Source organism: Lolium perenne, chromosome 3 (assembly GCF_019359855.2).
Source record: "Lolium perenne isolate Kyuss_39 chromosome 3, Kyuss_2.0, whole genome shotgun sequence".
In the NCBI taxonomy this organism is placed as follows: Eukaryota; Viridiplantae; Streptophyta; class Magnoliopsida; order Poales; family Poaceae; genus Lolium; species Lolium perenne.
In genome coordinates, this window is record NC_067246.2 from 254,857,993 (window position 1) to 254,869,502 (window position 11,510).

Genomic DNA, 11,510 nt, shown 5'->3' on the forward strand with positions numbered 1-11,510 from the left:
TTCTGCTACATGTTTGCTTGCTGCCATTTTTATTTCAGATTGCAATTACTACTTACAATCATCCATATTACTTGTATTTCACTATCTCTTCGCCGAACTAGTGCACCTATACATCTGACAAGTGTATTAGGTGTGTTGGGGACACAAGAGACTTCTTGTATCTTAATTGCAGGGTTGCTTGAGAGGGATATCTTTGACCTCTACCTCCCTGAGTTCGATAAACCTTGGGTGATTCACTTAAGTGAAACTTGTTGCTATTCTACAAACCTCTGCTCTTGGAGGCCCAACACTGTCTACAGGAATACAAGCGTGCGTAGACATCAACTTCCCTCGCCGTGTCTTCCAATTATGTTGATACCTCCTTAAAGAGTTCGCGATCCTCCATATGCTAGAGAGGCGATCATGAGCGTAGCAAAGCAGTGAACCTGTAGATAACCTGCATAAGAGAAGCTCTTTTATTAATAAAACCTTGTTATTTTTACATAGCCAAAAAAACCAAATAACGGCAAGCACCCACCCTAATAACTAGTTTAAACCGATGATCACCATATTTAGCCAGTTACCAAATATATTGGCAATGTTTCGTGGCGGGTACAAGGTAAAACCTATTTGGATGATTGACCTTAGATCTACTGAACTGAGAGTGGAATAATAAATATATTATTATCTCATCATGACGATAAAAAACGCATATCTTACTTTCCTGCAAATGGTGCTTTGCTGGCTTATCCTGTGTGAGAATGACCCCTCTACGAACATACCAGAGGAAGACCTTAGTCTTCAATGGTATCTTGATTTTTTAGATCATCTTATTAACTTACGGCACATTAGGTTGAATCAAATCTCTGTCCATGGAGTCGACCATCTGAACTCATCAAACCTCACGTGTCAATTGGACAGAAGCCAGATGCTGAAACAACATATACCAAGATGCAAGCCGGGGTCCAATAAGATTTCGTTTGTACATCATATTAGGTGGGGAAAATTTCATCACCTTAGCTAAAGTACCATTTTGTGACGTACAATATTGTATAGGGTTAATTGGATATATTGCACGTGAGCTAAAGTGGACATAGTGGCATCTATCAAACATACACATAATTGGAGTGGCATTTTTCCGAAGTCATGACTTGTGATGACGTTTCTCAAATAGGTGGAAATTGTAGTGGCATATGTCCAATTAACCCTATTGTATAAAGTTGGATATTGTTTCTGAAGAGTGATATTACCTATCCATTTATCCTCCCATAATTTTATCTGAGATCCATCCTTAATATAGAAAGAATCGTATGGGAAGAAAAACTTCTTTGTCGCTATAAGTGCAGCCAAAAAAAATGTGAATTTCCAGATTTGCAAAATACTTGAAATAGCGCACGTGAGCCAACATACTTGTTCTTAAGGATGGTTTGGCAAACCCCATACAGCCATGTACCGCGAGGAGAGGCCTGTTCTTAATTACCAGCAGAGCGTTATAAATTATAATGCTAAAATCTCAAAAGCTAGGAGGTGTGAGCACACGAGAGTACGAATATCCCCAAAACCAAGAACTACGTATTCATATGTTAAAATTAGACGTGCACTACGGGTTGGACTACTCCGTCAACCGCCTAGAACTGTAATTACGGGTTGGACTACTACACATTGCCAGATCAGTCGACTAAACAGTGCAGGAGAACAAGATGTAGCGCACGCAAAGGCAGCTGCTACGCTCCTACTGCAGCATAGCAGTTTGTGGGAGATCAGTGAAGCCAAGGTAGTTGACGACGGATTCCCATCCGACTCCTAGACTGCCTTCCAGAAACTCCAATACAGGAGAAGTGCCACGTTCAGCTTCCGACCAAGAGGAGGAGGAGGAGGAGGAAGACGATGACCACCGTCCCCGCGACGTCTGACCGGGAGCCTCGCCGTGATGGCGCCAACTCTGCTCGGCGGCGAGCAACGGCTGAGGAGATTCCACGTTCTGATATTGGTCAAAGAAACCGACCATTGCGCAAGCGTTTGAGTCGATGACGGCAGGAGGCAGCGGCGGTACTCCCCGCTGACACGCATCGCCGGCGCCACTTCCGCACGTGTGGTCGCCGTAGTAGGCGATGACGAACGCCGCGGGGTCCTCCTGCGACTGCTGAACCCGGCGAGTCGCGCCGCAGCCCTCGGCGCTGTACGCGCAGCGGTAGTAGAACCTGCAACAGAGAGCGTACGTACGTGAGGCTCCGCTCTGATCGACCAGCCAGCAGCGAATCGTGCGAGCAAATGCGTTGGTTTCTACCTCGGATGGGTGCTTCCGTTGATGTCCTTCTGCCCGTACTTCCTCCACAGGAACCCATCCGCCGTCGTCCCGCTCCGGACCTCCCGACTCGCCTCCGCACCACGCGCCCTGCGAAATCAACTATCAAATTAACATTCCTGCAAGACTATATATAGCCCGTAGGATCGATCCTTGCGTCCAAAGATCAATCTAGCTCCGTTTCTTACCTTCTTTTGGACGGCATCAGAACGCCGTGCTCCATGGTCGCCTTCCTCTTCCTGCCGGCGGCGTCCCCTCTGATCGCTGCGATGACACGGTCGCAGCAGCGGAGGATCTCCGCGGTGAGCGCCTGGCCGCGCTCTGCCTCCTTGGGCGGCGATGCCGCCATGAGCAGCTCCCCGAGGTGCAACGCGGACTGCTGCCCCATCGTCATCAGCTCCAGCACCACGGCGGTCGGGGTGGACAGCGCCATAACGATCGAGTCTCTCCGCTCGCTCGATCTTTGCACTACTCACTAGAGCACTAGAGCTGGGGCTGCACCTTGTTTGGCTTTTGAGTGTCGTCGGGTTTGTGAGTGCGGCGTCGTGTGGGATCGGGAATTTATAGAGCTCGGGACAAGGGAAACTGCAGGGAAGCTGCGGAGGTGGAGCTAAGTGCCCTATGCGACAACTTACTCGAGTCCACTCTTGAACTTTTGGTAGTACGGTTAGTACCTGCCAAGCCTAGCTAACCCTTCTTTGCCCTTTGCAGCTGATCGAAGGCAAGACCAACAGCCCAAGAGAAGTGAGCTTGGAATTGAAAATGATGACTATGCTAGCTGCACATGTAAGATAAAATCTATGAGTATATCGAAGCAAGTAGAGATACGCTCGGACGTGGGGCCCGGAATCCGAGTACGAGGGCGACGTGTAGTGGTTGCCCAAACGCGTGTACGTATTATAGCTCATCTTCATAGTATATACGGAAGTGCGTACGCCGTCACATGGAGCTGGTTGAGCTCACTCTGTAGGAGTGATTGGGTAACGTGACTGACGCAGCATAAACCACTGGTCAAGGCAGCACAATCCAAGTCCAAATCAACCGTTAAGAAAACCTAGATCATAGTAGACACATGCACACGCGCGCGACGGCAGAGAATCGAAAGAAATTGCAAGCACTGTCTCCCTGAATTCGCTGCTAACTGGTGTGGTGGTTAATGTTGATTACCGACACGTGCTGCTCGGCTCTAACAGTTCCCTAAATAAAACGATTCAACGACGTAGCCGAGTAATTCTTTGCCAGGCCATGTACGCTACGTTGATCCTTTATTTCTTGTATTCTATGGAATGAACGATGTTATATGAAATGGTTTTGCTAGTTCTCAGCTAAGAACTAAATTCATGCTCAGTCAAGTACTACATCGTTTGAGAGTTTTTTTTCTATTTACAACTGGAGTTGCAACTGCAAAAAAAATTAAGTTGCAAATAAGGATACAACTAAGAAAAATATTTTGGACCATTAGAATTATTTCATGATTCGTGCTAGCCGTGGCATCTGACTGAGAACAAGTTATACCCTATATATAAAATGAAAAGAGATACTAATTTTCAGTTGATGATCTTAATTCTCAGTTAAGTGATCTCGCCAAATGTTAGTTATCACCAATGTTGCAACTTTTTCAATTATGACTAGGACAAACAAATAAGCAAATCTAATGGCCCAAAACATATTTTAGTTGCAATGATCTGCAAAAAAAAAAATATTTACGGGTTACAATTCGCGGCTAGCATGATGTAAACCAACTATATAGAGTTGACCGAAAAGTAAGCTAACGCTCAGCCGACTAAGTATTATAATACAATGTTCATGAGCGTCTTTCAACTTGAACAAGGAGCCAGAAGCGTAACAATTCATGTTGATTAATCTTGTCCACCTAGACGTACGCAGTGATGAGAGTGCTGATCGTACAGTCTTCCCCATAATATAATGTTTGTGGCCACTGATGATGCTAAGGCAGTGTGGCTGGGCCGGTCCGAGTGTGAAGTTCAGGCCATGCTTTCTCACTAGCTAGAACTATACCCGACATGCTTCGCTCTGCTAAGCTCCAATAATTCCTCCTTATTTGGATTTTGTAATCATGATGTATGTGATGTCCTTACTCTTGATAGTGCTGGACTGTCACCACTACAGGAATGGACGCATATGCCGACGGCCAGCTGCCCTCGGCGTAGCCACGCCTGGCCCTCGGCGTAGGCTACGCCGACGGCAGCCCTCGGCGTATGGCGTCGGCGTATAGGTCCCTCGGCGAAACCGTCGGCACACAAATTTTACAAATTTGAATTTTCTTTTTTCCAAAAAAAAATTCAAAAAAAAATTCGAAAACAAATAAATTTTTTTAGCCGTCGGCATAGAGTTTTAAATTTTTTAAAACCTTTTTTTTACTTGTTTATCTTTCACCCATACACTTTTAACTCTAACTACACTTAATCTTAGGTCAAATTACAATCATGGCTAAACTTCCCAGTCGGTCACCCATCCTCACACTACTCCAATCTCAGCACGCTTAACTTCTTGGTTCCATTCGGATGAGCTTCTCTTGAAGAATTGACATCTTGCTGATAATAATAGCCTATCAACCATATTAACCCTTGGATCGTGATGTCACAACTCATTAGTTTTGAATTCCAAACAATTACTTAAGTAAACAATAATGAATATATAAGTAACAATGATTAATAATATTGAATTCAAATAACAATAAAATGATTTTATTTTTGGTTTTGTTCTATTTAATATGGAATAATTAATATCTTTAAATCGAAAAATCGAAATTCCACAAATAATATGTCTAAATCGATCAGAAAAATGAGAGGAATCTAAATATAACATCCATATCATCATTTGAACCTAAAAATTAGAGGAATCTAAATATGACGTCCAGTTTGCCATCTGGCCAAAACGGCCCCCTCGGGAGATGCGAAATGGCCGTACCGAGCGCGCTGTGCACTGTTCGCCAACACGCTAAACGGAAAAAATTAGCACATAAAGTGATGTGCTATAGACCTAAAAACATTTTTCGCGGAATTTATTGAGCGACGGAAAGTGTACCCCTATTTCAAATCCGGTCAATATCCAGCGGATTCGGCGGGACACCGCAGGAAGCCGCAGAGATTCCCAGATAGTTAGTGCGCACATATGACATGTGATATGTGGTGCGGAGGAGGTGTCCTACCACTACGCGGAGGTCTCACGCAATACTAAAATACGCCCCATGTAGCTGCTTGATAAAAAAACTCGTTTTAGCACCCCGAAAATGAAAAAACCATCGTCCATTGGTCGGATTGGAAATACGCTCCCGGGGCCATGCCTTCCTTCCCAGGGACCACACACGTGCCAAATATGGCCTCGTTCCGACAAACTATGCGGTGTCACATGCCGTTTCCTACTCATTTGACCTAAAATCCATAGAACTCCGGACGTGATAGCCCTGTTTGTGAAGGATTTTCCAAATTAATTCCCGTATTCTAATTCCGACTTTTGGAGTGGTTACCAGGACACATAAAATGATGCCATGCGGCTCCAACGGATTTTCTGACTTCGTTTATATTGTCATTTGGCCAAAACGAGCCCCCACGGAGATGCGGTATGGCTGTACCAGGCGCGCTGGTGCACCTGTTCACCATCACGCAAAACGGAAAACATTTAGAACATAAATTGATGTGTCGTAGACCTAAAAACATTTTTCGCGGAATTTATTGAGCGACGGAAAGTGTACCCCTAGTTCAAATCCGGTCAGTTTCCAGCGGATTCGGCGGGACACCGCAGGAAGCCGTAGGGATTCCCAGATAGCTAGCGCGCACATATGGCATGTGATATGTGGTGCGGAGGCGGTGTCCTACTACTACGCAGAGGTCTCGCGCAATACAAAAATACGCCCCATGTAGCTGCTTCACAAAAAAATCGTTTTGGTACGCCGAAAATGAAAAAACCATCGCCCATGGATCGGATTGAAAATCTGCTTCCGGGGCCTTGCTTCCCATCCCAGGGACCACGCACGTGCCAAATATGGCCTCGTTCCGACAAACTATGAGGTATCACGGGCCGTTTTCTACTCATTTCCCGTAAAAGCCATAGAACTCCGGACTTGATAGCCCTGTTTATGATGGGTTTTTCCAAAATAACTGCAGTATCCCAATTCCGTCTTTTGAAGTGGTTACTAGGACATATAAAATGACGCCATGCGGCTCCGCGGGATTTTCTGACTTCGTTTAAATTGCCATCTGGCCAAAACGGGAACCCGAGAACATATAAAAAAGTGTTTAAATTGTTACTATGTTAACATGGTACTGTACATGATTCAAATATGCATGATTTTGACATAAACGGATAGAGGATGTTTTTCTAAACATTTTGATACCTTATACGCATTTTTCTGACATCATATGAATTAGTTATATTTTTTACAAAATTAGACAAATTTGAAAAATAGCCTACGCCGAGGGTGGCCGTCGGCGTAGCCCTGTCTACGCCTAGGGCCAAATAAATGCCGAGGGCTGCCCTCGGCGTAGACTTCGCTACGCCGACGGCAACGATACGCCGAGGGTCAGATGGCTGGCTGGCCCTGACGGGCCATACGCCGACGGCCCCGACATTTGGCCGTCGGCGTACGCCACGGCCGTCGCCATACGTCGCCATTCCTGTAGTGCACGGGAGTCACTAGTGTCCATCTTCCGTGAGTACGTACTGCTTTGACATTCCCAAATATTAATTGGGCTTCAAAGTCCAAAAGTGGACATCAAGAGGAAGTTAATCAATAGCTAATCCAATAACTAATTAAAGAAACCTTCACAAGTGCTTGAGATCTACGGTAGGGACAGAGAAGGACTAACCGTCCAATAACCAGATCTAAAGGCTGAGGTTGATCAATACTTGTTGGACAAAGGAGTAGTATTTTTTCTGCCAAAGGATAAAATAGGCAAATTTCTGAACGCATCATGGAAACTTTGGGAGATCTAAATTTGTCCACTTGACCAGGGTGTTGCCCGGATCCCATTCCACTTATGCGGACCAACACTTTCCTTTTTTTTAATCTCTTCATTGGCTATGTATTTCGTCCAAAATAGAAATACCATGATACAAATTCCAATCGATTCTCTCCACTTTGCACCCAGATTATTCCATCGTCGACACCGTTGGTTCTCATTCTATTTTGCACCCAGCTTCTTCCACTGAAGGTTTGCGACTTGTTCGCCACCACATACGAGTCGAATGGCGGGTCTCATGGCTTGGCAAGACTGCCTCAACGGAGACTGGGATGAAGAAGAGCAGCTATAGGTAGAAGTCGGCGTGAGCTTTCACAGCTCGCTGCCGGTGCAGACTGGGAGCCCATGAAAGTGCAGCAGCTTCTTTGCCCTTTCTTCTCAGCATGCTAGTTTGCCGCAGTCATAAGAGCATGTCACCGTGGAGGGTCAGGAATAATCCGCTAAGGCGAAGGTGCACCGTGATCGGTGAGATAGGTGCGGGCGGCGAGAAGTTCGGTGTGCCTTTGTGCTTTGCTCCAGGAGCCGCGATAAATTTAAAGAACTAAAAAAATTTAACATCATTTTGCAAAGATCACAAACACACAAAGTTCAAACATGCATACATATTATCTAAAAAACAACAAATCGGTCAAGTTTAATCCAAAAGCACGACAAAGCATGCATATGTTGTCGATGCCACCACCACCTCAACCTCTTCTTCTTCAGCCACCAAGATCGGCCACCTAAAACGCCACCACCACTCTCTCAGGCCAAGATAGGTGATCTTCCATTTCGCGCGGGTATTGCGCCTCAATGATGACTAAGAGAGCCTTGGTGATCTTGACCAATTTGAGGTAGTGCTCTTCAATTCTTTGCTAACACTTGTCCTTGCATTGATCGGTGCCAACCGATGCATCAAGCAACACGTTAATACATGCATGACACAATGCAATATCTTCTTCTTCGCTATAGTTGGAAGATCTTCTGCTCTTGGCATTGACCTTCTCTTTGGGCGCCTCCACCTCTGTCACCACGTCCTCGGCCTCATCTTTCTTGGTCGCTTCTTAGGACACCACTTCGACGACCTCCTCCTCTTCGGCGTATTCGGTGCCCTAGGTATCACCATGGCCGAAGTTGAGTTCATCAAGGCCTTGAGTGTGTAAAGAATCCAATTCAGACATGAATTCGGCCACTCCAATCAGGATCGCACTTGCTTGAGACTCGGGCATTTCTTTGACCACGTCGCGGGCAGCGACTCGGGGACGAGTTGCATCGGTGGCCACGGCCGAGGGAGAAGGCGTGGTCGTCGAGGATTCCGGCAATGCCTTGGCCTTGCGTGTAGGCGTTGAGGTTGTGCCTCCGCGCCCTTCCTCTTCCTCTTCTCAACCACCGACTGTTTATGTGCTTGCATCGCCGCCATCAGCTTCTGCGTCCGCAGGCCGCTCAACACCGGTGCTAGGGGCGGCTTGCCCATGGTCGAGGACTTGCTGGTGGCCTTGGTGGGAATCTTCGCCGGCCGCACCACGCCGATATTGCGCAACCTCTTCTGCGGCATCGGCGGCGTTAAGAGGGTCGAATCAGGCGGCGATTCGCCGGCGGAATACTCCGGTGCCATTCCAGCCAGGGGAGGGGAGATCGGCGGTGATGATGGATGGCGAATTTGGGCGGGAGAGGTAGCCGCTCGGCGGGAGCTCAAGTTTTTGTGTCCAAGTTGGGCGCGGAGGAAATATGGGAGAGGCGCCTCTTTTTCTAGGGCCACTCTTATTTTTGCACCTCTAAGCGTTTTTAGACTTTGGCTAGAGTCGGCTTCGGCCGTTAGTGGCACAAATTTGCTTCTCTACGGCTGTATTGGAGATCGGTTGGAGATGCTCTTAAGAGGATACATTGCGCAACATTTTTTTAATATGGGATTAACTATAACTGAGGCAGTCGATCGATGGTTCACCTACGGCTAGGGTTGAAAATGAAAGGGAAACTTTCCGTCCGTTTTCGAAGAAAAAGGAAATGGAGGGCCAAATATGAAAAAGGAAGTGGCATTTGGAGGAAAAGAAACGGAAACGGCAAAATCATAAATGGAAACGAAAAAGAAAACAAGTGAGCTCTTTCCGGCGGAAAGGGAAACGGCGGAGGAAATTCCGGAAAAATAAATACGGAAAGTTTCCGGAAATATAACCTAGTGAGGCCCGTGCATTTAGTAGGCCTACATTTACACATGAAATTGGGCTTAGCCACGCATCAAATCCACTAAATACTACCTTAATCACTTTATATAGTTGTGTATGCAACTGTTAAACTATGCGTTGTTAAACTATGCGTGTTACTTTGTGGAATTGCCGCTTGTCGAAGTTAAGTGATATATCTTGTCTTATTATCTTTTTATTTATGTGCGTCTTTCGGTCTACAGATCAAGGTATTATGCCACATTGTGTTGTGGCAAATATCCGTATTCGTAACGTATCCGCTACGTATTCGTTCTGTATTCATATCCGAGGATTTCCGTTTTTATATTCGTTTCCGGGGTTTCCGATTCCATTTTCGATTCCGACAAGGTAGAGGGAAACAAAAATGATAAAGCATGTTTCCGTCCGTTTCCGTTTCATTTTCAACCCTACCTACGGCAAGGTGCACAGATGTGAGCAGATAGAGAATAATGTGGAGCAATTGAACATTACGCGTAATCCTGGGACCAAGATGCCTTTACACGGAAAAAGAATATACCCAAAACGATTACCTATCTAAACTACTCCTTACTCAATACTACTATCCATTAGACTAGTAATTTGTACCGTAACCCAAGACCTGTGTGCAGTTGCCCTTTGCTTCTTCGAAACAACATGCATGTTGACCAGACTTCTTCATTTGGAAAATGTATATTTATTTTTTAAATGAATATGTATACTTGCATATCCGCTCAGTAATTTTTTTAACTGCAAATATAGTACGTACCGTACACTTGCTGGTCAAGATAGACAAAGATGCATCAGTTGCAATCTAGATGAAGTGAGGTCATATTTTGATTAGTTCATTGATTTTATTGCATGCGTGGCCCGGGCCGGAATGATTGCCCTTCCTTTATCTGTTTCCGATGGAAACTTGCAAATGCGAGTAAGTCAAAAAAATTATTATGATACATATAATACATGTATATCCTGTTAAAACTAGTAGAATATAATTGATACTCCCTCCATACCGGTTTACAAAGCAATTACATATTTCAAGAAAACTTTGACAACTAATTTGGTCAACAAAATTTAAGATATATATCACAAAAATTTTACTATCCGAAACTTCTTTTGAATATGAATTCAATGGTACAATTTTTGTAGCATATATCTTATATTTTGTTGACCAAAACTGTAGTCAAACTTCTTTCTCGAAATGCATAATTGCCATGTAAACCGGTATGGAGGGAGTAGATCATATCGATTAAAGATCTTTCTTGATACCCAAGTTATAAGCGTAATCATACTAACCTTCCTTATGATCTTGTATGAGCTGAATATAAATAGAGGAGAAAGGCCTACGGGTCATCCCACGCCAAAACATCTTTTATCTTGTCCTCCCGAATCCCCCCATCGATCGATTCTTGAGACGGTCGTGCATAAGGACCTGAACAAGACATCATTGAACATGACCTTATGCTTGTACAGTTGTACATATGCCAGGCCACACATGTTTTTACATGCATTAACTATTATTAGTAGGTCTTAAAACCGTTAATTTCTACGAACAATGGTGTAAATTGTATACCTCCTGTTCCATTGTTTCAGAAGATAGATAGCAGCATACTGCGATCTTTCAACCGTGCGCACAACGAAGACCCTGAAATGTCATGTGTTTTAGAACGTTCCAAAATATTCACCATGCGAAATGCATAAATGGATTAGAGTCCCAGGCATGGATACAAAACCGTGCCCTGGTGCCCAGGTTTCTTGATTTGCATTTAATGTATTATTCTCAGCGAGAAAATTGTTGTACGTGTTGACCGGTGCAAATCCGAGGACAACGAAGTATTTGTACGTAGGCGCATGTCCTTGTTAATTGCTGTTCCTGCAGGTATTTTTGACCCAAATTGTGGGATTTGACATTGACAGCAACCAGCTCGCCTCAGCTCACAGGCTAATCATAGCTGTCGACCTTATAACCAACTAAATGACTCTCGGTTGATTGGCTTTAGCTAGTTAGTTTTAAGCTTAATATGGTCACTTAATTACTCGCACACACGCCTCCAGTTGGTAATCCGCGAGCAAGAAAATGACATTACT

General features: G+C 44.8%; 1 protein-coding gene across 1 annotated transcript; it reads right to left on the reverse strand.

Moving 5' to 3' along the window:
* Positions 1-1,448: 1,448 nt before the first annotated feature.
* LOC127338744 (uncharacterized) lies at positions 1,449-2,817 on the reverse strand. Its single transcript, XM_051364742.1, has 3 exons — positions 2,473-2,817; positions 2,267-2,374; positions 1,449-2,180 (listed from the first exon to the last, which is right to left on the reverse strand). Exons 1-3 carry the CDS (start codon positions 2,715-2,717, stop codon positions 1,712-1,714), a joined length of 822 nt encoding a protein of 273 aa, XP_051220702.1. The 5' UTR covers positions 2,718-2,817; the 3' UTR covers positions 1,449-1,711.
* Between the last annotated feature and the right edge of the window lie 8,693 nt (positions 2,818-11,510).

Bases quoted from the DNA above. Each gene is read 5' to 3' on its own strand.
- LOC127338744 (XM_051364742.1), bottom strand. From the start codon at position 2,717: ATGGCGCTGTCCACCCCGACCGCCGTGGTGCTGGAGCTGATGACGATG. The intron at 2,375-2,472 runs GTAAGAAACGGA...TTGATTTCGCAG, and splicing joins CTGATGCCGTCCAAAAGAAG to GGCGCGTGGTGCGGAGGCGA. The intron at 2,181-2,266 runs GTAGAAACCAAC...TCTCTGTTGCAG, and splicing joins AACGGAAGCACCCATCCGAG to GTTCTACTACCGCTGCGCGT.